This window comes from Botryllus schlosseri, chromosome 12, assembly GCF_051294905.1.
Source record: "Botryllus schlosseri isolate E-star chromosome 12, Bs_hap1, whole genome shotgun sequence".
NCBI lineage: Eukaryota > Metazoa > Chordata > Ascidiacea > Stolidobranchia > Styelidae > Botryllus > Botryllus schlosseri.
In genome coordinates, this window is record NC_137247.1 from 22,619,347 (window position 1) to 22,646,868 (window position 27,522).

General features: G+C 40.4%; 1 protein-coding gene and 1 long non-coding RNA gene across 3 annotated transcripts in view; one reads left to right on the forward strand and one right to left on the reverse strand.

The window, feature by feature from the left end:
* Positions 1–27,522, forward strand: part of LOC145452464 (uncharacterized) — a 258,146-nt gene that overhangs the window by 217,409 nt on the left and 13,215 nt on the right. The gene's annotated exons all lie outside the window — the stretch shown is intronic.
* LOC145452637 (kelch-like protein 36) lies at positions 972–22,695 on the reverse strand. Its single transcript, XM_080330819.1, has 6 exons — positions 22,477–22,695; positions 16,726–16,855; positions 14,010–14,218; positions 9,282–9,402; positions 5,959–6,170; positions 972–2,679 (listed from the first exon to the last, which is right to left on the reverse strand). Exons 1-6 carry the CDS (start codon positions 22,598–22,600, stop codon positions 2,108–2,110), a joined length of 1,368 nt encoding a protein of 455 aa, XP_080186945.1. The 5' UTR covers positions 22,601–22,695; the 3' UTR covers positions 972–2,107.

Sequence of the window (27,522 nt, forward strand, 5' to 3'; positions counted from 1 at the left end):
AGGCTAATTTTAGGTTGCTGAATCTTTTTCTGTCATCAGAATTTCCATATCACTTCAGAATTTTTCGGTATGTATTTTTCTCAATTTCATAAACTAATCGAATTTCTGCTTTCGTTAGTGACATTTAGATCAGCGTACAACAGCAACAGATCAAATATTGTTATTTAGATAATTCATCATGACGAAACCTGGGTTTTTAAAAGGACGTAGTTTATTTTTGTCCTTGATGTTTTTGCGGCATATACACCGATTCATGATACACATACACACGATCTGCGCATATGCATACCATGAGTGCATGATGTTCATATGCCGCTGGACAAGGAAGTGCAGATATAGCCTTTACAGCTTTCTAAGTCATGCACCACCCCTCCATGCTATCCCAGTAATGCATGAGCGCCAAGCAGGGAAGCCATGGATACCAGTGTTACTAATCAGGTCTTTGGTCTGACCCGGCCGGGAATCGAACCCACGACCTACCGCTCAAGAAGCCGGGCGCTTAACCATTACGCCATCTTGTCTCTACAACGAAAACCAAATTGCAAAAGTTATCAGTTCATCCAGAATACTGTATAGGTAGATGTTGAAGTAGTTTTGAAAGATTACCATTTCAGTAAGTACTGCAAGTAGCCTAAATCTACATGAGTACCTCGAAAAGTAGAAATATTCAACATTTATAATATAATGTGACGTGATGGAGCAAAAATAACTTCAGATTCGTATTCAGCGCCCCGAAATCAGTCATAATTGACCCAAACAAGTCCTGGCGCAACCCTCGCACATTGTGTCACAGATCAGGTGGAGTTCTAGAGTAAAAATTTACGTTCAAATGAACGAGTCAGGTATTCACGATACTAAGTTGAAATGGTCACTCCTCGATGTGCGGCTTCGTCCGGCAGCTCTGACGTCGAAGTCGTTTGCAATATACCTGAATGGTGCAGACACTGTGGGTCGTATGTATTTATCTGATGCTCGTTAACAGCAGTATATGGAACAGTAGGTCAATGCATACATGCAAGGAAAATACTGAAATGGATAAATCTGAAGGATTTGAATTCAAACGTGAATGGAGGTGTGTACTCATATATATTCCAGAGTGTTTTCTGTTAGGTTTCAGCTACTTAGTACTTACTCAAGTAGTTATGCATTAGACTAGGAGCTGCGTGATTTAAAATAGAATGAAAACTTTCGAGTTGAAGGTTGTCGAAAGCTTCATAGTTCCTTGATACATCAAATATTTCAACCGGTATTCATCATACGCGATTCCAATAACAATATTCGATATGTTGCTGTTATATGCTAACCGTTCCGTCACTAATGAATGTGGACGGGAACCTTAGAATCACCTCTGCGAAGATTTGGGAACTTGGATGAAACGGGCTGAAAACCGCTACAGTGGTAATGTCATGGCGCCTTATCTAGGACTCTCGTGAATTGTCGACCGTAAAAATTTCCATACAGCTAGAAGGCTTTCGCATTAAGTCATTGCATCAATTTTCTCTTCTTCAAATTATCCCAATATTTGAGGTAGGAGTCAATTAGCATTCTTTCAAGTCATTTCTATCCATGTATACACAATATGCAGTTTTTTCTCCTTTTGCGTATGCCAGAAAGAAATATCGCTCAACTGTGACTGGTACTACTCAGCGAATATATCATCTGTAGTGCTACACTCAACTTTGAGTCGTATACTGTTGTCAAAAGAAGGAACGCAAATTTCTTAACCCATCGAACACCATTAGGCGAACCTCTTACGAAATGTATGCAAATCTACGCTTACTGCGTTCAACCTTTTCCAATGTCATCGCCAATTGTTATAGGTGACCGATGTCAGAATAGGTTCAATGTTACATTCGGCGCCACTATAAGGATTAAGGGGTGGAGTAACTTGCTTCTTGACATCATATAACAATAAAATGATACATAGCAGACACATTTCAGGATAGGCCTATGTGATACACAACCAAGATATAATCAATTGCGGTTTTAAAGACAATCGAAAAATTGAAATGTCTTGCCGCGTAAAGGGACAGGCCAAACATTGGTGAAGTTATAGAAGGGGTGTAATCGCAACAAGAAAAATATTGAAACTTCTTGCATAATGGATTTATTCAGGCAGTATTGTACGTTCGATTATTACAGCCCTTACGTGGGCCCCGGCCGGTTTGACAGTATCCGCCAGGTCTTTCGTCTCACCCGTCACGGGATTAAAGCTCTGTAAAGATTTCGTCTCTTTCCACTCCCCTGTGCGCAGCATCGAGCCTCCGACCAAGTATATCATTCCCTCTGTAGCGGCGGCCGCGAACTTCTCTCGTGGTACACGCAAGGATCGTCGAGCGGCAGAGCACCAAACGTGCGAAAATGTTTGATATTCGAAAACGGTGCTACCTATGTCCCAGCCCATGAAATACAAGATACCCTGTGTTGCAACAAGTCTGCCCCCTTCTCGTGGAAGCATCTTTTTATTAACAATGGTCCAACTGCTCTCCAACATTGGCCGGTAATACTCCACCGACTTCAAATAAGCCGTGAAATTGTAATCAGACTTTGTATCCAGGCCACCGGCTGCAAAAAGTATGTCAATTTCTGACACGAGCTCCAGATGTTCTCTTGGCTCTTTCATGGATATTCCTTCTTTCCACTCCGACCCATCATAATATTCCGACGTCTTCAACGCACCTGTTGATATACGATTACCATATTTTGGTAAATGTTCCTTTTTTATAATCAGAAAAGATATTTCATCAAAACTGAAATCTGCCGATTTCGCTATTTTTGCCGAATAATTTGGTGGGTCGACTGCCGATTTACTCACATTTTACTTAAAATTGGTGGTGTTGACTAACAACAAAAGTCGCTTTTGATCAAACCAAAAATTTCCTATTTAGCGTCATTTATACCCATTTCACTCGAATCTATCCATTATCTTAGCTGTAAAAGCTGTAAAGAAGGGCGAATTGCCAAAAAGGAGGACATTTGGACGTCCTCGGACATTTTCAAAAACCTGAAAAAGGAGGACGCATAGTAACCCTACTGCTGAACAAACATTCAATTGTCGTACTTCAAAAAAGTATATAGCTTGTGGAACTCTGGGAAATTACTATTCGTTGGATTTATGTAAACTTAATTGCGTGGAAGCACGATAATATCGTCGCAGTGGAATCAAAGTGACTTACGTCCAGTTTTCAAATTTTGAAGGTCCATTTTTAAAACTTGAAAAAAATCAGCTTTTTGAAAAGTTTTCAATTTTCTTCGGCCATATCTTGGCCATGGTTATGTCCGTTTCAATAATTCAAAGTTGATAAGGGTCAATATATGGCTGACAGAACATGAAAATTTCGCGTAAAGCCAATTTTCTCAAAATGTGTAAAATGGACATAAGTCACTTTGATTCCACTGTGACGATATACTCGAGCGAATTACCGATGTTAGGTACGTTGATTTAAATCCGTAAACACTGAAATGTATCTGATGTTGAACACCAGGGAGGTCAACCTATTCAGCCCATGGGCCACACGATATTTACGAACCATTGCACGGGTCACTTGAATGTGGATGATCTTTTTTAGTCGTCCGGTAGGAGGGAACTGGACTAACGGTGAACGCAAGACTTTTATTACTACGCATCAAAATCCGTAGCAGTTATGTCACGAAAACTCAGTGTGCAGTGATGGCGTTGCCGCGCACTGCGCGAATTTCATAGGTAATTAATGAATTCGTACAAGAATTACGTTATACTAGCAAATATTGCGGGTCACCTCTGCATACTGCTGGGTGGGTGCATTAGTAAGGACAGGATTACTCGCCGCTTGAACATATAATATCGAGGATTTCGGTGAACAACTGAACATGTGTCAATCATTTTGTGCAAAGGTTTCATCGCCGACGACCTTTCTGCGAGTACAGACGCTAAGTCGCATGTCGGACGACGCGTTTTCTCATAATTGCGAGTTTAGTTCGACGATTCTGTATTTCAATTTTTAATTTTCTGCAGTTGGTACCAATACCAAAAGAAAGAATTCGAGTGACAAGAAATCGCGCGAAGTGCTAAGAAAAACATCAAGTCAAGTAAATCTGCCAGAAATATTCTACTCTACGATGATATACGAAAAATTTGGCTAGCCTCTGGCTACGCAAATTCGCCGGAACTGATATTTTGGTTATCAACATCCCAGGCTAATCAATCTTTGGGTGACCTCGCAAGTTCACAATAAATTATCTTGGTAACATTCTTTGATGTTGTAACTATAATTTCGAGAATTGCCTTGCGGGACACTGGTTGGCCGCCCCAGTTGAACACGAACCCAGGTTTGCGGCGTTTGAGCACATTGCTCGCGTGTACAAGTGTCTAGCTAGGCAATTAACAAAGCGAATTTACGAACAACAAGTGCGGTAATTGGAGCCCGAATGGTATGGTATGTTCGAGTCGATGCCATAAAAAACGATATATAGCAGCTTTACCGATAGCCCCGATATATTCGCTCGATTTTAAAACGTTTTGGCATGCATAGCTAAGGTCCATATACAATTGCATCTGTAGATAAGTTGAATTTGCAAAACTTGGTAGCATTAATTTCAACAGATTTACAATCATTGTCGCGTGATTGGACATGGACATGAAATAAACTACAAAGGTTTTACTTGAACATCTGTAAGCTATAACATATACATCAATATTCGCAGTATTGCAATTGATGATTATAGTTCTACTCCCTACCATCTACAAGTGTTGGGATAAAGTACTTCAGTCCTTCCAGTGACAAGTCATCTCGAGTCATTTCATATTTCGACTCGAGTCGAGTCAATCGATTTTTGAAAGCGACTCGAGTCGAGTCAAGTCAAGTCGCTGACACAAGTCAAGTCAAGTCAAGTCACAAGTCAAGTCACAAGTCAAGTTGTCCTTTCGAAGTACGAGGTATGGTCAAGTCCTTGCATTCACTCTTAATTTCAATTCGAGGATCGAATATATATATTATTAGATAGACATGCAAGAAAGTACTGTATAGCTCAAGCATGGTAGAATTGCTTAACTACGAAAGTAACTGTAAACCCACCGTCTATAAATATCTACCAACATTGATAATAGAATACGAAACCTCAGATATCGTTGAAACGAAATGAGATGATGCACTACTTAATTACATATATCGAAGGGATATAATTTAAGCCTGCGCCAATGATGGACGAGTAATATAAACTATATTCGAATTCAATTCAGACCATTGTTAGGTTAAGGTGAGCACCTGGCACCAAATATCAGTAAGTAGAACAGATATGGGCACTTTGCTATCATATTGCTTTCCTACAAGTTGGCGACAAGGTTACCTGTAAGATCCAATCACATAGTTTGCGGTCAATTTATTTGTGATAGAGCAATGGAGGTTCAGGAAAAAAGCAAAATCATTGAATGAATGAAATTGGTCGCTCTCACAGGTTACACCAGGGTATCGAGAACAATCCGAACACTTAAAAGATACACAAAGTTCTATCGACACCGATGACTTGATGACTTGAAATTAACTCGTAAATTTTGCTCCGAGTCACGAGTCAATCTAGATTTCTGAAACGCCGAGAAAAGTAAAGTAAAGTCATTTTTGCAAAGTGACTCGAGTCAAGTCCAGTCAAACGAAAAAAAGTGATTCGAGTCATCCCAACACTGCTACCTACCACGCGAGAGAGCAACAGAGCGAGTGTCATGATATCGAGTCTTTCAAAATAATTCAAGCATTCGACTGGAATATTATATTTGGTCAGCAATCTTAACTACCCAACAAATGCTACATGAAGTAACATCGTATTTTTAAATTATCTTCGTAACTATATCATACAATGTCCCACCCTAGTATTGATCATATCGACAGCACAGTATGTTAATAAAGGAATCTAGTAGAGCTATAACCCTATCTGCATGGTAGATTCGCTCTTAGAGGTGATATGTTATACACAAACAATCCTCACCGATCTCATTTCTGCCACCCACTGCATACAACTTTCCGTCGAGAGCAGCAAGAGCGCAACCGTATCTTTTTTGATTCATAGGTTCTTCGTCAGACCACATTTGTGTTTTCGGATCATAAGAACACACCGAGTCGAGTATCTTCCTTTCGATGGCAGTCCGCCCACCGGCTACCCAAACGCATCCGTTAAAGGCGGCAACTCCGGCGTCAGTTCTTGAAAGACGTACAACCGATTTAGTTGGTGACTGATTTTCTAGTTCACGAATGTGGCAGGAATGAAGGGGATGGAGTATTCGGAAATTATAGTGGAAGATATCGAATTTGAACATAGGCTTACTCAACATACCAGGAATACGATGATTACTTATAAAATTTCAAATAACTCAATTGTTTTGATGATTAGTCGGTTAGAGTCGAGGTTTGTCAGACTAATTAGTCTTTTGACTTGGATTTCGTCTTCACTAACACTTTTCAGCAAATGATGACGTAGGTGCCCGATCTTCAACAGGTGATTTGTAACGTAAACTGTTAATCCGCGACAATAGTTACCAGTAGCCGATTTGACAGCGTTCCACTGTTCAACTGTTCACCACCCTATTGTTCGAGGATTTTCACCAGAATTCTACAGTGGACTGTAAGCAATATATGAATACATATTTTGCGTTTAGAACTATGGTACAATGAACACTACTTTACCACCAGATGACTGATTATAGCGGAACAATGCCAATCAATGCAATATCAATCGCCAATGCACTCATATAAGGCTGCGCCCATCTCACAGTCACCTGTAATTGAGTGCAATTGCGCTCATTCCCTAAAACCGATCGGCAGCAGAGAAACGATTAGCAGTATAAGTGAAATTCTTCCTTAAAGTAAACGAATACAAAATTTGAACACACTTAGTTGCAGGGTTGTAACCAAGTCACATGGTTCCGAGTCACGAGTCAATCTTACTTTTGTGGTTTTGACTCGAGTCACGTCGAGTCATTTTCAATTCATCAATGAGTCGAGTCCGAGTCAAAGTCACCGTTTAAAGGGTCAAGTCCGAGTCATAGTGTTATGACTCGAGTCCGAGTCCGAGTCCAAGTCACAGTATTGAAGTCTTGTTAAACTTATGTTTTCAATATTGCTCGGGTGACATCGAATTCCTTGCTTGCCAAACATGCATATTTTGTCCCTATCAGAGTCTTGGCATATGTATATAAAGGCAGATAACCGACAGTTTGTGGCCTCATTGACCGGTGCTACAGATAGACGTGACAGGCCGCCAATATGATAACTTTACTAATCTTAGAACTTCAGATCAAATATCTGTCTTTTCAGTCTGATACATCACAAATACAGGCATTCAGTTTTTATTACGAGCACATCGACGATACCTCACAAATAGCTTATAGAGAATTAACGAATTCACGTCTACATACGATCTGATGGAAAACCAACGAATTCACGTCTAGATACCAGCTGATGGAGTATCAACAGATGCATGTTCATATAGAGGTACTGTTATTCTTTCACATTATCAGGTGGTTGACTAAAAAAAGGTCAACTTTCTTGCTCAGTTCGCGAAATGTCCGCCGGAGCGTTACTTCAGTGTTGATTTACTGTATCTTAGTCGAATTTGCCCTACATCTACCAAAAATTCTCAAAAAAGGACTAAATCTCTAAAAAGGGAGGCTACTTCTTGAAATTGTTAGATTGCATAAAAGAACTTAAATTTGGCTCAATTCCAACTAGTCGAGAGCAATGCTGTGAGTGAAAATTTTGATTAAATTACAAATAGAGACTTTCGAATTTTGCCGGCTACCTCGTGATACTGTTAGATGGTGTAAAAATACGATTCGTAGCAAATTTGGCTCAATTCCAACTAGAAGAAGCGAAGGTATTCGAGTGGAATATTTTGGATAGAAGCAAATAGTCGGCTTACTATTAGTATGTAATTATATTATATAAAAGAATTTCTCAATGAAAATACTCAAATTATTTTCAAATCCAAAATTTTCTCCTCTCCTATCATTGATTCTACTTTTTAATATTAAGCCAGATTCAGTGTTCTTTTTATGTAACACACCAATTTTATCAAATTGCCACCCAGTAGAATAAAAAAGAAGTTATTTTTGAACGGCCCTATTGTACAAACATCACACAACATTAGCCATTCAATATTACTCATGTGCACAACGCACATACCTAACAAACCATCAAATGGACGGGGGGTATTGTGTGTTTTCACAGACGGCAGAACAAATCAATGAGTTAGACTTCAAAAATACTAAAGTGGAAATGAGATCCTCAAATATGTTTTAAAGCGGCATTGCATGTTGCACTAGATGCAGGAATTGACAAGCATTTTCGAACCACACTGAAGAGCATTGGATGCTCATTCTTTCTAGTCGTTCAAAAATGCAAAGAATCATCGCCTTCAAATCTACACATGAGCTTATCAGTCTCTTCCAAGTACTTGACTATCTGAGTCATTTCATTGGCTCTAATTGAACTTTCCTTCGATTGTTTGCTTGTATAATTTAAAAGTCTTGAGTACTTTGATTGCGGAGGATGCATTACCTTTTCATCACTGGATGATTTTGTACAATGCATTGCTACTATGTACGATTGTCTGTTGCTTTTCCGGCGGTATAGCTGATATCACACAAGTGCAACGAAAGCAGTGGTGACAAAAAGCGATGTAGGCAGAATTCGTCAGATGCGTTGATCTAACCATTACAATTCGCAAATTTCTTCATCTTCAAGTCATATAAAATAAGCCGAGTCAATGACTTGAGTCGAGTCATGCGTAATGACTCGAGTACAAGTCGAGTCAATTCAAATATTGACTCGAGCCGAGTCGAGTCATTTTCCCATTTCAAGAAAATGACTCGAGTCAAGTCGAGTCACAAAAAAATCGTGACTCGAGTCATTACAACCCTGCTTAGTTGACATTTCGACTGTTGTGCTGGCGGGGATATCTTAAATGTTCTTGTGTTACACAATAATACAGTGAGTACACAATATTAGTGAAAATACTATACACGAGCCTGAAGGTTCAACTAATACGCGTTTTATGCGAATTGTACCAATTACTGCAGTATAACGCATCTGCAATCAATTTACTACGCAGCAGTACCGTATGTTAAATGCGCGGAGCGCCTTTACGCATTGTATGAAGCGAACATTTGATTATTTGGTTGAAGCGAACATTTGATTATTTAGTTAACTCGGACAATCCGTTTCTCAGCTTATTTCGGACAACGGTGCGCGGAACCAAACTGTCCGAATTAAGCATAGTCGGCTGTAGCTCTAATCCAAGCAATTAAGACCAACCTTGAAATATATATTTTTTCTTCAATGAATGTCCACGTGTTGCTATTAATATCATAACATTGAAGGAACTGCCCATCATCCCTCGGAGCTCCCAACACGTAGAGGTACTTCTTCAGATTAGCTTTAAAAAGAACGATTTAAAATTGCTCATGAACTGGAAAAGATTTACAGCAGGGGGGACGGAACGGCAAGGTTCAACTTCAGCATTCTACTTGACGTGTGTAGAAGTTTTTCTGCGCCATAAAATAACTGTTTACCCACTTTAATACAATAATTTTCTGATGTAAGAATTACAGGTTGAAATCGTTGTGCAGGAACGTTACATTGCTCCCGGGCTGTAACGAGTGTTAGGATTCAATCGTTTTCTCGGGTGGTTCGATCACTAAATCCCGCAATAAAAAGATTAACAGAACACTGATCTCATAACAATTCGCGAGACGGTTTCTATAGTATCCCGAGACTGATTCCAACCAAGCGTCGGTTTATCGAGTAAGAAATCATTCTCGTATTCAAGATTTGGAATGAGGTCAAACCTGGTGATATCGGGTATTTGATTTTATCATACGCTCTGCGGTCTCGTTAACTACTTCACCATTATTCACGAATTACCGACCGGTCATGAAACATGGATTCCCAAAACTTCGGGAGTTTTACAGCCAAATCTTTACGCTTGGTTATGTAATACACTATATAGAAAGGCTGCATCTTGACACTTGTGAGCTATACGCAATATATCAATATTTCCGGCCTAGCAATCGCAAATGATAGTGATCCGTTTTCTACTACGATGCTCTGACGTCACGAAAATTAACGACCTTTTTACCACAAATTACCGATACCCATTTTTATTTGAACGTGTGACATCGGATCGATATAATGGGCAAACCCATAATCGGCCGGTCTCTAGTCGTGATGTCTACACCAATGTTGGGATGACTCTAGTCACCTTTATCCAGTGGCGGCTCGTCCTATAGGGCAACTGGGGCATTGCCCCACCTAAAATTCTGTTCAATAACAATTTAACCATTTATAGACGCACAGCGCTCAATATATACCGAGATCACAGCGAAACCCGCGTTCTTCTTGTGCTTTCGCTTGCAAATGCCCTTACATAGAGAAGTCTCTGCGAAAATCGAATTCTCTTCTGTGTTTTCGCTTTGTGAATGCCTAGCCGGGGCTTGCCCCGGTAGCGCTCATAACAAGCTTTCACTATCTATTCTCTCAAAGCCGCGCACAATTAAGAAACGGCGATATACTCTCTCCTATTCGTAAAATGGCCGAGCAACCGGGGCATATATGCCTGTCGCCCCTAAGGTGTGATGTAACAATCGTATCTATATCTGAACTCGGATACCGTGATATGCGTTGAGTCGACCTTTGCTGGTATAGGTCGATTTTGATGGTGTTTCACACCATGATAATTCTTGAAACTTGGTATGTCATGTCGTGATGGTGGTATTTAACACTGTCCTAAGTTCCAGGGTTTCTACTCAAAGTTTAGGGTAGTAATTCCGTTTCCAAAGTCGAGTGTGTGCTGATCCGTCATGTATCGCAAACATATTTCACGCAAAGCCGGTATTGGTCTCCATCAATTTTAACGATGCTCCTTAGCTAGATCCGTCATGAGCTTTTACATGGTATGTCTTGATTTTAGTATCGAACGCTGTGCCAAGTCTCAAGGTTGGCACTCAATGATTAGGGCAGCAATTTCGTTATCAAGTTCGAGTATGGTAGAGATGTGCGTTGATCTGACACTTAGCCTACCTAACGCATTGCGGATTTCACGCAAAAGCCGGTGTATCTGTGTTCCATACTGAGATAGGTGATGAGATGATGATATCATGAAACAGTTTACTAACATCCTCGGTTTGCATTCAAATATTTAGTTTTATTTTATATTCTCCAATGTCAATTTCACCGTGGAATGGTGGCCTTCGGGCCATTTGCTCACAATTACAACCCCTGTCAAGCGCGATAGCTGTTTCGTTTTCGATGGCGGCTAACAGCTTATCGCTTGATCAGCCTATTCCTCAGTAAATTTTACGCAAAATTCGGCGTTGATCAATTCGTATTAATTTTGACAGTGTACCATACCGGAAACGGTCATGAGGCTACTTCTCGATGATTTCATGTAACAGTGTACCAAGTTTTCGGCTTTCATCCACGTATTTATTCGGTAATATATTTTCTGAAGGCGATTTTGCAGCAGACATATAGACAGTAAACACTATAGACCGTAAGCCGTATGTGTCGTGTGACAATCTCCAGCCTCAAGGTCAAAATCTCCCAAGCTGTACCGGGACCGAATTTCCGAGGCTGCTATACGTAGTTCTTCAGAATGATGTTTTGGATTCAATATGACATTTCCTTATCCGATCTATGAGATAACAATTGCGTATGTGTCCGAACTCGTTGACCTTTCGAGTAAGGCATACGCAATCTCTCGATTTACAGTCATTTCCATTTCTGCAGATAAGTAGTCAGGTCAAGTGCGAACATGAATCGTGTTGAATCTTTGCTCCGTACGCCGTTTAGCCAGCTGCCTTTAGAGCAAAAATTAGAGGTAAAGCGACTAGGTCCGTATCAGCCTAGAAATTGCCCATTGGTCCAATCGTACGCCGGAGGAAAACGCACTCGTGCCTTTTCTTCAGCGCATTTCGATAAAAATGAATGGCTTACTTATAGCGAGGATAAAAACGCCTTGTTTTGCTTTTACTGTCTTTTATTCGACAGTGCCGGTACCGGAAGCAGTGGCTCTTGTTGGAACAAAATTGGTTATCGCGATCCGAAGCATTTGTCAGAGCGTGTGAAAGCGCACCAAAAATCCCAAAATCATTGTTGACGGGAAATTCATGTGACCATCATGAACGTTGAAAAACGCTACTGTGACGTCATATTGATAACAAGTCGCTTGCGGCCCTTGCCCCACCACCCGATATTGTCACGAGCCGCCACTGCCTTTATCGTATGGCTTGACTTCACATTTCAGAAATGCAGATTGACTCGTGACTCTATCCAAAATTTACGAGTCAATTTCAAGTCGTCAAGCAATCCATGTGTACTACATCGCCCTATCTCGTACAAGTTCGGATTGTGCGTTTTACCGAGCCTTCATTGTTACATCACAAATAAATTGATCGCAAACACAGTGATCGGAGCTTAAAGCTTCCGTTGTATGATTAAAATCGAACTAATATCGTTCATATACGTTTATAATTGTATATAATGTATATGTAGGTGGGTAGAGTATTGCACCATATCATTCTTTGAACTTTCCAAGAGGTTTCGTATGGCATCTTGTATTTTGGCTGATAATGATAGACCGAGGCTACAATGAAATACTTAGGAGTTCTACGTATGCGGGAGTGACACAGAGATTTTTTGCGTGAATAATTAACTCTTTATTCGTTCCTCGATTCAGAATAAATGCGGAAATCATCTTTATTTAAAACAGTTAGCAAGATGCAATGACTTTGAATCATGTCTCGTTCTTTGAATATTTAACTTGACTTGACTAGAACACTTTAACTCGACTTGAATCGAGTCACCTCTGAAAATCGAGTGATTTTACTTACTTGAGTCAAAATGTGCAATGACTCGAGATGACTTGTGACTCGAAGGTAGTGACTTGATCTCAACACGGATATACACACACGTAATTTGGTGTTAAATTCTATAGCTGTCTGGTGAATAATTCCCAGCACATATTCTTCAATTCAGATTTAATAATTCAGTTTTAAGTTAAGATACTTCTATGTCTATTCTTTATCGGAATATCAATATAAACTCTGCATATATTGACAGAGAGGTTGCTGCCAAGCGAAAAGTCAAACCCATGGCCTCGCTACCTTACAGCTAACAGATTGTTTCTGATTTATTATTATGGTTAGGGCGATTTCATTTAACCTAAAAGAAGGAAGATTTTGACCTAAAACGTGATTTTGACAAAATTTGGCCAACTTTCGCACATAATTTTGGATTTGTTCCACTTAACTTTATTTCCGGTTGGACCTGTCTGTCCTTACGAAGTAGTTTAGCCACAAAAGAACTTTTTCGACAAAAAAATTGACTAATTTTCACAAAAAACAACTTTTATTTTAACGAAAACTAGATCTATGAAGAATTCCAGTAGTTACATCTCGCAATCTGGCGGAAATAATTAAAATTTGTTGCACTGCAACGAAAGATACTTTCCTAGAGTCTCGGGTAGAAATTGTCTATCCTTACTTAAGTAGCTTGCCAAGAATAGAGAATTACGATGTTGCGTACATAACAATTTTTCATCACGCCCGTCTTGATATAAGAACCAATTCCCACGCTGTCTTGCTTCAGTTAGGATATTGCGGTGCGTTGAGCATAACATCATATCAACCCATTCGTTCCAATTGCCCGTTTATGATTCACAATGACCGGGCAATGAGCCGTCTACAATGGTAGGCTGATAAAGTAGGCTACAAGCAACAAGTTCGCCGACAGTGCACCGACAGTGCAAAGTCTGCGATACAAACGAGATGCGGGTTGCGAAAAAGTTTTTTTTTACTTTGTTCCCAATTTCGACATTTGACATAACGCTACAATTTTGAAATGATTTTCATTTCTTTTTACATGTCATAAAAATCGCCCTAGTAATGATAATGATCACTGGTATGATCAAAAGAAATATAAAGCTCGGAACATTACTTTGTTGAGCACCATAGACAGTAAAAGGATTAAACCAGAGCACGTTACCGCGTGGAGTCCGCGGTGTTGTGTTCGCCATCGGAAGTACGACCCTTTGCCTCGCGAATTTCTTGTGGTATAAATCGATACTCTGCCACAAACCACGACGAGTGCAGTCCATACCATTCATCGCCATTGACGTAAGGACCTTGTCCACCTTATTAGATGAGATCAGTGCAAAGCGAATTGCATCCAACGCATCAATGTAACCATCAAGCCTGAATGAAAAATGAAAGAGTGTTAAGTTGGAAGTCGAATTTGAGTCAGGGTGCTTTGACAAACCCCTCATGGGTATTTGGATAAAACTACCCTTAAACAATGTACGTCCACACGATTCATCTAGCATCGCGCTGGTGGGAACTGTCTTTATGTTGGGGTAGGGTTGCCATAAGTCCGGAGTTTCCCGGACGTGTCCAGAATTTTAACGTTTGCTGAAATGCTTAAATATGCCTAAATGTCCAGAATTTTGTAGGCTTGAAGTGAGTTTTTTTCATAAATCAACATAGACAATATCTTATTTTGCGTAAGATTTGTACTACTTTAACTTTTTCCTCGCGCAGGGCGCGATTCAGTGTAGAAAACCACCGGATGGGCAGCTTGCTGGTGCGGACCGGCATTTCGGCTCATGAATAGTCTTATCCCTGCGATATGAACATAGAAAAGGTCACCAGAATGTTGCAGCGTATAAGTTCAAATCTCAAAAAGACATACACGCAAGAGCATTGGTTCTCAAGCGGGGGTCCGCGAAGCAATTTCAGGGGGTCCGCGACACCTTTAAATTTGCAAAAGGATTGATAACCTTATTTTTATTTTGTTTTGAAATTAGGGAAGGCATAAGGCAGTTTTCCTCCACAACTGGTAAAACCTCATTACTCACATCATAAGAATAAATTTCTGACATGAAATATCTTACTGTGAAAATTAATTTTATTGCCGAATTGCCAATAACCTGCTGATACAAACATATTGCTGTTTAGAGACGTTTTGTTGGAGACTGTGGAAAAAATTAAAATATGGAGATAGTAAGGTCAATCATCGGGTTGACTTCGTAAATATTTGAGAAATCTTCTCGATTCACAGTTGTCGTTTTTACAACGAAGAGATTGAAACCTCGCCACGAAATCCATTTATCCTGTGATATAGCCTACATAACCCCTTGCAGTCACTTATAAAGCCAATAAATGACAGTGGGTCGAGCTGCTAGTCGATGTCAAAAGAACCGATGAGAGCCAGGAAGATAAAGAGACTGAGAGAGTGCAAGAGAATTTGAACATGAAGGAATGCAATGAACGGTTTGACACATATCCTGTCGTGGAGCATAAAGCCCTAAAATAGGCTATAAGCACCAACGTTGTGATAATAATAATACCATAACCACTATTCCAGAATAACTTCAAGATGATATGCTAGATAGAAATGAGTAGGCTGGACGTGATGTGTTGATTAAAAATATGTTTCTTCATTATGATGCCAGAAATGTTGCGAGCACTCCAAAAGTGTCGTCGGAAGCGTTACTCGGTAATATTACATCAGCCTCCTCTATCTTTGTGGAAAGGGTTCTTCGGCACTCGTTCATATCAAATCGAATACGCGGACTTTCAACACCACTTACTTCAGGAAATACATCTGCAAAATTAGCTTCGAAATAATAAAAGTCCACCCAATTTATAAATAAATAATATGACGTTATTTTCAAGAAAAGTCATTTTGTTGCTGTTTATCACAAGCCTTCAGTTCATATTTGCACAAGACAGATGACGGTCGCACCATAATTGAGCCAAATTCGAACTAAAACGTGAAGAGGGTCCGCGAAGGTCCGTCACGGTGAAAAGGGGTCCGCGAAGCCCAAAACTTTGAGAACCACCGCGCAAGGGAGTCGTTTAGGGTATATTCATTCATTGGATTTTTACCATTAACCAATCCTGAACAAACGCGCCGCGAAAGTTATCCTTAGAATGCTACCGTTCGTCGTTAATTCACTTAGTTTTGCAAATCTCACCTTTCTGAAAGCAAAACATGAAAATTCATAAGACTGGTACGATAATATTCGCAATCAAGCATGACTTTTTTCAACTGGCGACGCGTTACGGGGATCGTGTCTTTTTTGTCTACCAATATAAAATTCATTTCGTAACAACTTTTTACGTGTCAACTGACCTGTGATTCTAGTTTGAACAGAGAACTTGATCAACAAGGTAAACTTAGTCGATTGGCTTACGAGTGATGAATGCCATTATACAGATACTCGTTAGCGACACTGACTTGCGTGAACCACATGCGCTTCGAATCGACCGTACCAACCTAACCAGCGATTCCCATTCATTGGAGTGACGATTTCGCATACATTCGTAATTACATGCATGAACAGTTATTTCGCTCTCCATTGAACGGCCATGTTAACGAAATCGATGTACCCTGTGGAAGTAATGATATCCTTTGTTTCTCGACACTCAACACCTTGCACGCGTATTGAAGGACGCAAACACATATATGTTTCCATCTTCAGAAAAATTCAATATCGGTATTGACAATGCGATGATATTTCTAATTGATAAGCATTAAATGAAAGATCTTAAAATGACATTTTACATATAGGTGCAGTGTCTTGCAATGACAAAATTAATTGGATTATTTTCATAGACGATGACTATCATGATCTCGCTGATCGATAAGGCGGTGCAGGGTCTTTCAGTTGCGAAACACACGAAAGACATCTTAATCTTACCTCGTCGTCGGATGTTCCTGGTACCAACGATCCAAAGCAAAATAAATGTCTTCTTCCGTATCCGCCAGGAGATCGTCTCTCTTTAAAAAACACTTAATCTCGTGTGAAAGCGCAGTCAAGAACTGTCGATCTGTATGCAACATTGTTTCCGGCTTCTCAAAAATTGATTGAAAATAACGGACGAGGATAAACGCCGAATTCTTAGGAACAAATTTGCATGAAGCTTAAAAGGGCAAAATACATACGAACTAAGTCAAATTCTCTATAGCTGTATTAGGGCTCAGCAAATTCCAATATAAGACATGAACACGTCAACATATTTCTCAATAACCAACTATCCTCACGACGAATGATATATCAGAAAAGGTGGTTGGAATTGTTAAATACTAGGTATGGAGTGAACGTGACGATCACGTTCGCGTTCTGTGTGTGAATCTCGTAAATTAGGGAGGTTCACGTTCGCAAACGAACCTTGGTAGGTTCTGCACTATGACCCTTTTTCATATATTACAATTGTCACTTCATTATAAAATCTTTGGTTGAAATTTGTTGCATTTCAACTGCGGGCAAAACTATGTCAGGCGCTGGCAGCATAAAAAATCAACACTAAACGAGCATGCACCTAAACAATCTCATAAATTTTACTTGCTTTGTTACAAAAATTTGCTCGAAATATACAGGTTTCCGTCTGTGAATATTTAGTGAATCTTTGCTGTGACATTGAACCGCAATCACACAATATCAAGAGCAAAATACACTGCATGTAGTCATTGAATGATGCTTATGCAAACAATCAATGGAATTGATATCGTTGTCTGAAGTAAAAATCTAGCAGGCGTATGGGTCAATCTTGACATCATATGTTCATTGTAGCATAAAAACCAAATCCGCGTGATTAGAAGTGTTGGCTACTGCTGTAACACTTGTTAATGGGGTAATATCGGTAGCAAGTGTAGAAACCCGTTTTACCCTCTGCTCAATATCAACGTAGCAATACTCAGACACCGGATACTTTTTCTGGTCTGGCCTAGACCGTCAAAGCGTAAGTTTATATTGCCTTGCAAGTCCTCGTCGAAATTATTGGCAAAGCGACGGAAGCTATCGATTTTATGGGATTATTATATCATGTGAATGCCTAAATTGATACATTTGGCGACGTTTAAATCGTCAATATGTACTTCAGTATTGTGGCATTACGTGGCCCGAGTCGTCGCTAGGTATCGTGTACATTAATATAGGCCATCAGTTGACTGAAATGTAGGGTTGGAATTAGCAATATGACGTGACTTGCCGTCATGAGGTTCACGTCCGCGTTCACACAGAACCTTTCAAAAAGGTTCGCGTTCACACGAACTTGAACCTTTCAGAGGTTCACACCATCCCTATTACATTAGGCTTACAAGAAGTCCTCTTTTGAGATGATTTGTCCTCTTTTTTTTCAACTTTTTTGAAAGTGCCCTTGGAGGACGCGCATTTGGCCTATTTTTCGAGAGTTTGTCCTCTTTGTTGAGAATTTTGGTCATATTTATAGCAAAATTCGACTGAGATGCCGTGAATCAGCACCGAAGGGACGCTCCGGCTAGTATTTCGGGAGCTGAGTGTAAAGTTGACCTTTTTTTTAGTCAACCACCTGACCCTTTTTTTTAGTCAACCACCTGACCATGTGTAGGAAAATACTGAATTTTGGGCACCGAGCGAGAAAGTTGACGTTTCATTTTCTTTGTTTTTTCCTTTCAGTAAACCGACCAAAAACTCGGTAAAATTTATCATTTCTCTAGAATTCTCCTCCGGTTTTGAAAATCTAAAAATTATGAAAAAGTGTCCTCTTTTCAGATGTCTAAACCCTATATACCAGCATGCCAGTGTTCGAAAATAGGTAGTTCGCGGGCACGATCCGCTATGCGATGCAATGCCGAGAATACGAAGAAAGATTGTAGATTATATATATCAAACTGGAGATTCAAGGAATAATTGTAGATGAACAATTCCAACGGAGCTAGTCTTGAAAGATTTTCATTGTTCATGTGCCGCATTCTACCAGTCCTACGCCAATGCCACTTTTCAACTCTGGTAACCATTGAAAAGGAGTCCATCGCGTCAACACACAAAGCTTCATTATCCTCATTTGACATAGTTTGGTCATATCTGAATGTGTTTGGGCATATATTGTTATGTCTACAAAGGTTGTGCGCTTTAAAGCACCTTTTTTGAGTCACCGGGCCACTTTTTCCAAGGGGGATTCGTGCCCAGATGTCGGCCAACGGAGTTCACGAGGGGGAAAGGACGAGAACCACTGCCTTAACCAGTTAAAATCCAAAGTTGGACAACAAGCTATTATAAGTTGCGTCTCACGCGCTAATAGGGGTTACAAACTCTGCATTTAATTTTCTCAAAAAAACCATGTAGAGTCATAGTGGCCTGTCGAAATTGACCCCTTGTGTCTTGCCATACCAAATTAGTTTGACAGAAAATACATTTGACAGTGATCCCTTAAACTTAAACCATGGTCTGCCTATCGAATTGCACAAGCGAAGCACAGAAGATTGAATAGCGCTGATTAAAATAGCCTTCATAAGTAAACGACACTGATTTTGGAAGAATCAATCCGAGATCGTAAGTGGGCTACGAAAAACTGTCGTCGCCGCGATTAGCGAAGCAGATATTCGCTACATTAGTGGCTTTGGTTTAAGCACTGAAATCTGTATTTTTCTAGCTTGGGTGGTAAATGTTTATATCGCATTGGGAGAAAATTGTCACGGTGCCTCAAAAACGAATTTTCTCGTTTAACCCAGTTTACTAGCCCCTGCTGTGAACAACATGTTATATTAGGAATCATTGCAGCTATTTCAGCGACATGTTGACACGCAAACAATCAGATTGGTAAATTGAATAAAAAAATGATTCAATACAGTTATTACTAGGGATGGTGTGAACCTCTGAAAGGTTGAGGTTCGTGTGAACACGAACCTTTTTGAAAGGTTCTGTGTGAACGCGAACGTGAACCTCATGACGTCACGTGACGCCATATTGCTAATTCTAACCCTGCATTTCAGTAAAGTGATATACTATATAGATGTACACGATACCTAACGACGACTCAGGCCACATAATGCCACAATGCTGAATTCCATTTTGACGTTTTAAACTTCGCCAAATGTATCAACCAGGGCAATCAAATGATATAATAATCCCATAAAACCAATATCTTCCGTCGCTTTGCCAACAATTTCGACGAGGACTTGCAAGGGAATATAAGCTTACGCCTTAACGGTCAACGCCAGACCGGACAATGTATTCGGCGTCTGAGTATTGCTACGTTGATATTGAGCAGAGTGTAAAACGGGTTTCTATACTTGCTACCCCAGTCGCACGGATTTGGTTTGTATGATACAATGAACATATGAAGAATGACACCGTACGCCTTCTGGATTTATTTTTATATCGGATAACGGTATCAAGTTTCTTGATTGGTTGAATAAGCATCATTCTTTGACTATAGTGTATTTGGTCTTGATGTTGTGTGATTTCGGGTCCAGCTAACAGCAGAGAGTCACTAAATATTCACAAACGGAAAGCTGGATATTTCGAGCAAACTTTTGTAACAAAGCAAGTAAGATTTTTGAGATTGCCAAGGTGTATGGTCGTTTAATGTTATTCTTTTCATGCTTCCAACGCCATGCATAGTGGTCCGCGCAGTTGAAATGCAATAAATTTCAACTAAAAATGTTATAATTGAGTGAAAATTGTAATATATATAAAAAGGTTCACAGTGCAGAGAACCTACCAAGATTCGTTTGTGAACGTGAACCTCTAAATTTCTGAGGTTCACACACAGAACGCGAACGTGAACCTCGCGTTCACACAATCCCTAGTTATTACCACTGAAAGAATGGTCACGAGTATTGGGCCGTGGCTTTCGACAATATCAGCTAGATATCTATTTTCCATTGTTTTATTCGTGATACGGTATTATCAGCTTGCAAATTGGATTCTGAGCAATAAAGATTTTTTTTGCAAACATGGATACTTCCAAGATGGTTCATTATATTGAAATCAACATTCGGATATCTATTGATCCGATTTTGAGTTGCGCAAAATGTTATGGCGCCTCCTCATCCAACCATCTCATCACACTAAAACATGAATACATGAAAAATCTCCTTTATTGAAAGCGGCTCATATTTAAATTCTACATTTGGTGGTTAGAAGTGGACCAAATGGTTTCACAGGACCTTTACCTATTCAACAAGAAGTCTTATAGCACTACGACCATAGATAATTGGGCCTGCGTTACATTTTTTTTTTGTCTTAACTGTGGGGTATATCTTTGACTGTAGGCCTAAAGCAGTGGTCGGGAAGCTTTTTAGTCCGAAGAGCCATATTGGCCCTAGGTTTTCCATCTCAACTCCCAAACTCCCATGTCAATCAACTGTTACGTCACAATTGAAATTTCGTGACGTCATGGTAGCACTAATTCGAACTCACTACATGGGATTCCTCGTGTGCGCCATATTTTCTCTATAAAAACTGGTATTTATTGTTCGATAATAAAGCTCGAAACGAGCGGTAAGGCACAGACGGGCCAAGCCTCACCATTGATAACGCAATTCATCGTAAGCAGCTTAGAATTTATTACAACTGATATTAATCGAATGGGACTGTCACACTGATTCCGAAAATCTAAATATATATCGACTTCTCAGTTCTCAATGTATTCGGCGGTAACATAACGTTGTGCAACACGCCTACATTCTATCGCCGTTATACTACACGGAGCTATACTTACCAATCAAGAACGTGGATAGTTATGACGTTGTTTATAATTCGAGTTTGTTACACTCACATCCACAATAGTTCATTTCGTGCCGTAGATCAGTAAGACAATGCGTATTTGAAAACTGAAAAACTGCTATGCTCTGTTTAATCAACGTATCGCACAATTCAAGATTTCGAGCCGGGTAGATAGAATTCGCGAGTGACGTTGGCCGCCGGCGTGACAGTAACATAAATTTGATGATTTTGAAAAGAGGGGGTCCGAGCCTATAAACCCGAAGACGACATTGTCTTTACTTCTCAAATACATGTTTATACTGCAACGAGAATAATTATTCTGGCCGTGATTAAAATTTACCAACAAGTCGCTGCAATATTGATTAATTCATTACAATAATACATATTTGGCAACGAGCCATATCTTATGCCCAAAAGAGCCATATATGGCTCGCGAGCCACAGGTTACCGACCACTGGCCTATAGCCTCTGAATATCTTGCTTTCAGTTCATTTGTCCTTGAAATCATCGCTCTCTGTCTTCACTATTAGTCCTTGGAATTTAGCAACAATATCACGGAATCGCAACTATTGGTGGCGATATAGGTCTGAAGCAACACTGCCATCGAAATGCGCCATATGCTCGGCATCATGTTCGACATGTGCTATCTTGTAGGATCAAATCGGAAATCTTGGTATAAATGTTCTAGCTGGGTAATTCAATTCTAGGTATAATTTGCTTATTATTATATTGCAGACGGGATGAACTCGTCTGACGGGCCGTATGGTTGGAATAGAGAGTATATCCGACATATTAAACGGGATTGGTCGCAATTCCGACTTACTTGCAAAACAATTGTTCTACATGAGCGCGCCATGTTTCGAATTCGTCCACCCAAAGAAGAAACAGAATAGGGTAGCTCTCTAGGCTACTGGAATCGCTGCCTTCTTGTGCGCACTGCGAACGAGGTACACTACTCACCTTCATAAAATTCTCGAAATGACATCCCCGATTGTCTGTACGCTTGATACAAAGATTCATCAATATTCCTGGAGCCACCAGGTTTAGCAGACTTGCAAGGAGGCTCGTAGTCAGATTCCGCCATACTTGCAACAAATTAAGGCAACGTAAACCAAAACTATATGTAATGTAACAAATGAAGCTAAGACTGCGTTAACTCGATAAGCTTTGCGAAATGGCTACAACCGAGATAGCAGACTGTCAAACTGTTAGTGAAGACATTCCCGTGACAAAAATGATTACACTAATCAGAGGTAATCAGTCAGGGCGGAGTGTAACATCATCCGGTGCAGTGACGTTGATTTTGGTCTTTGTGGTAGTCTGCCACCGATTCGGTTATGATACTGGTTCCGACTTTGATATCGCAAATGCGATTGGGTATGAACTTCAAATCCAAAGCATATAATAATAGGGAACATTGTACATCGTCGTGCATATAGATCTCATTCCAGTGACCAGTCACGACAATTTCCTAACGTACGTATGTAAGTGGATAGCATGTGTTTCGAAGACAGAGTGTTTTGATATCACGCAATTATTTCACAGCTTCGTTGTGACGTTATGCTGATGGCACTATGGATAGGTTTTGAATTTAGATGGGTGCACAAGCACACTGCACAGTGCACACAGCAAATGCACAAACACAACCATAATGCACAACTTTACGCGCAGCACGTGGTAAATCTGAATGTATTGAGAGCATATTATATATTACAATGTTGGCCAAATTGTACAAATATGGATAGGTTAGGATTTCGGTTTTAGGATTTAATTATATGCGAAATGGCTCTTGTCCTGACCGATTTCCCCTGTCTGGGGGAATGCGGGTATATATCAAAATTTAGTAGTGCAGTGTGAACAATTTATCACATTGCCTATGGTGCCATCCGTGAGATATCACTCAGGACGATGAGACAAGAACAAGATATTTGCAATAATACACGCATATTGGGCGACGCTACGCACTGCTGAATAAATGTAGAAATCATCTTCCCACTGCATATGCTGGTCGACCGGCACATTCCGTATTCACTCATATCACCAATACCAACGAGTTTTATTCGGCATCACTTCTGATGGAATGGAAATAGAAAGTGATTGTCATGTCGCTCGGGGAGAGAGAGCTGCGTACCGTCAATTATGAATACCAACGGGGTTGAGTTCTCTGTGTCAGGAGATTGCATAAAGCAGGGGTTCTCAACCCGCGGCCCGCGACTTCTTTCAATGTGAATCCAATTACTACTGACACGGTATTGTTATGGAAGACCGATGTGTCCCATTTGTCAAGGAACAGTTGTTGTAACGAAGCGTAGAAGCTTAAAATGATACCACGATAGTTTATTCTGGAGTTATACATATTGCCTGATCTGAGAGAAAACGTTGCTATAGCTAGGTTTCAAGCCCAGCAATCAATATTTTGATGCAATGAGAATATTCGCTGTTTCCGGAACTTAGCAGCAAGTCCAACATCACCTGACAAATTTCGAAGCTATAGTTGTCTGATTCAACAGTCACCAGAATAGCAACACCAATGTCAGTTAGGTCTTTTATCGCATATTTTGAAACACGTTGCCACGCAGACTTCTTTAGCCTAGCATTGGATGAATCCACCGAATGCACACACATCGCGTAGCTATCCAGGTGCATTTTATCGGACTGGACATATTCACAAAGGAAATGCTGACGGGGCGAAAGTGGGGAGGAGACTAGTGAAAAACATCAACTTGATAAAGCTGACTTCTGTAACTATTGGTGTAGGGCTCGAGTCATGGAAGGAAAGGATTGATTGGTTTGCTGACAAATGACCCTGAACGCCTGACTTCTTCTCATACCACTGAGAGCTCAAAGTGATAATGGCCTCTGTAACGAAAAAGTTACCGTAATTTTATACTTACTCGCTCACGCATTGAAACACAGAGTTCGGTTTTCTGGGGGAAGGGTTTGAAGGTGCATATACCGAGTTGGCAACGAATGCAATGTACGCTCCATAAAAAGATTTACTTGCGCCACTGGAAGATAGCTTATCTCACAAAAAAAGAACAACTGCAAACTTACGAATGCTGTCCATTAATGCTTTAGAACAGTGGTTCTCAACCTTTTTCACCTCGGGGACCGGTCAAATTTTAAAATATGTCTGGCGGACCGGTGAACTTTCAAAATTGAAATGAAGTCAAAATGTAAAGCATGCAACCGTTGTTTGCAATTATATGGTGCTAGAGAGTGACATTTAGAAGGTTTTGATCGTAAATAATTATCTTCATGATGCCATCCATGTCATTTTGTGGTAGTCAGTTTGCTGAGTCGATGTAAAATTGCCTTGTCCAGATAAACGTGCTACCGTCTAGAGTCGTTTACAGTCTTTCGCACCGAAGGCTGTGGGTTTAACCGACCACGCCAACTCGACATATATTCTTCTCTTTGACAATATAGAGACAAGAAGCGTTTCGGAGTCGAATCAAGCACCTTGTCGTGCTACCTTGCTCCTTGCTCCGCAACCGGACGCATAGGCTACTCTGGCAACTACGAATACAATGCGTGACGCAAGAAAACAACACCTTACAGCAACTATACCGGCCATACCTGCCGAAAAAGCACTTCGTAAGCCCAGCCCCAAAAGCGTTGGTCTTGGGCATCATATGGCGATAAGCCAAACTTCTGGGGGCTTTGCCCCCAGACCCCACAGTTAAGCGAATATTTTCACCTGTACTTGTGAGCACATTCATTGTACTCAGTGTATGCAAAGAGTTTGAGTATCTTAATCGCGCCAATAGCGAAAATTTTCCTTCATTCATGACTCAATCGGTTTTCTCGCTGCCGAATTTTAGGCACGCCTTTCGTAGTCCCATGTTAGCTTAATCTTCATTATTATGTGTTGGTACGTCATGGGGCGGTAATGGCTGACACCCAAATGCCTATTTCTATAAATCATACGTATTTCGCGGAGAAGGGCACCTAATAAGCAAGACATTTAGTGACACTAAATTGTGCAAAGCACGAAAAGAAATTGAAATATGCTGGAAAAAGTTTTTTAAAAAATACGATTTATGTTCATCAAGGTTGTAATGACTCTCGAGACTCATTTTTTTAATGAAAAATGACTCGACTCGACTGGAGTCAATTTGTGCATTGCCTTGACTTGTACTCGAGTCATTGCGCATGACTCGGACCAAGTAATATGACTCAAGACTGGGTCTACCAAGACAGGCATTTCATTGTGATTTCGAAGAATAGTGACGTTATCACACTGATATTATTTCGTCTATCAGTACTGGTACTTGAAAATGCTACCAGAAACTGTTGAAAGTGAGAAAAATGAAAATATTATGAATGAGAAGCATTCCATATCACCGAGTAGAATTGTGAAAAGTGGGTTTCACATGACATTTAACTCGAAACTTAACATTCCACACAATGACTTGGACTCGGACTCGAGTCAAAACACTATGACTCGGACTCGGCAGCCTATTCAGTGACTTGGACTCGGACTTTACTCGGTGGTGAATTGAAAATGACTCGACTTGACTCGAGTCAAAACTATAAAAGTGGGATTGACTTGCGACTCAGAACCTTGTGACTTGGTTACAACCCTGATGTTCATTTGCCAAATAATTCCGGGCTGTTTTGAAGCTTATCCCCTCTCCAATTGGGCGATTTCGCGTGCCCCGGCTACGGTCCTGCACAAAATTATGAATCGAAGACGAATGCTCGCGCAAATTGCGCTGTTTGGCGATGTGTCAGCTCGTACTTGTTCTGTACTTATGTCGCTCGCATGTCGTCAAATGACACGTCTTGAACTTAAGTCAAATCGAACATTTTTCCATGTGGCGAGATAGCGCAGTGGTATAATCCGCGGCTGCAACACCAATGGGTGCGGGTTCGAGTCCGACCTCAGAATTCCGATATTTAAGGGTTGGATGTTTACCTATAGGCTCCTCCTCGCCACAAAAAGCCTAGAGGTGGGCCGTGCTATAAGTCGGCAGTTACGGAAAATAATAAACAATATCGGTCTGGTGTAAATGACCATAGTAGTCGACTAACACCATGAATACCACAACCAAACGAACATGTTTCCGGCCCTAATGATACCTTGCGTAGTTCTGAATCAGTTCAAAATTTGATGTTTTAGTTATTTTATCAATGGACAAGCCTTTTACATTGCATCTCGAATTTAAGATATAAAATTGTAATATACTTGGCGGACCGGCAGGAATGTCGTCGCGGACCGGCACCGGACCGTGGACCGGCGGTTGAGAACCACTGCTTTAGAATACATAAAAATGTACTAAATGCCCGTATAAGACTGGTAATTAGGCTACAGTAGCCTAAATTTAATAGTAGCCCACAAATACATGGTGATAATGTTCTGCGGCCCGCAGCGTCTTTTGCTTTTAAAATGCGGCCCGATATACGAGGGAAGTTGAGAACCCCTGGTGTAACGTATAGTTGATTGGGTATTGTGCCAATATGTATGTTTTGCGGTGTAGTGACGTCAATGTGAGTATATGCGTATTAAGCAATGCGGATTTGTGTTACCGGTGCGTGCGACCGCGGAAAGGCGAGGTCCCAAGCCCACGAACACGACGAAGTTCGTGTTAGGTTTTGCATGCCGTATCGGGGACGCTACACTACCAATACCAAGGGATACCTTGATGGCATGAAGGTTATGACTGTTGATCAGAGAATTCCCAAATATGGAATTCGGACTATACACTGAGCAGAAACCAAGAATTGGAAATAAATCGTGCAAAGCGCACCACCCAGCTCGAGAACCACTGAGCTAGACCATGGCAGCTCTGAATGAGCAACATTGTCATTTTGTAGCCCAGATACACAAATTTAATTAATTAGGATGGCGTGCGGTTAATTGAACAATACGGTTAGAAAACTTAAGTCCACCACACATCCTTTGGCATAGATATGAAGCTAAGAATAATTATATGATGGGCAAAATAATAAACACGCATTTGTGACGTGATTGATGGGGAACCAAGATCACCAAATGCACGC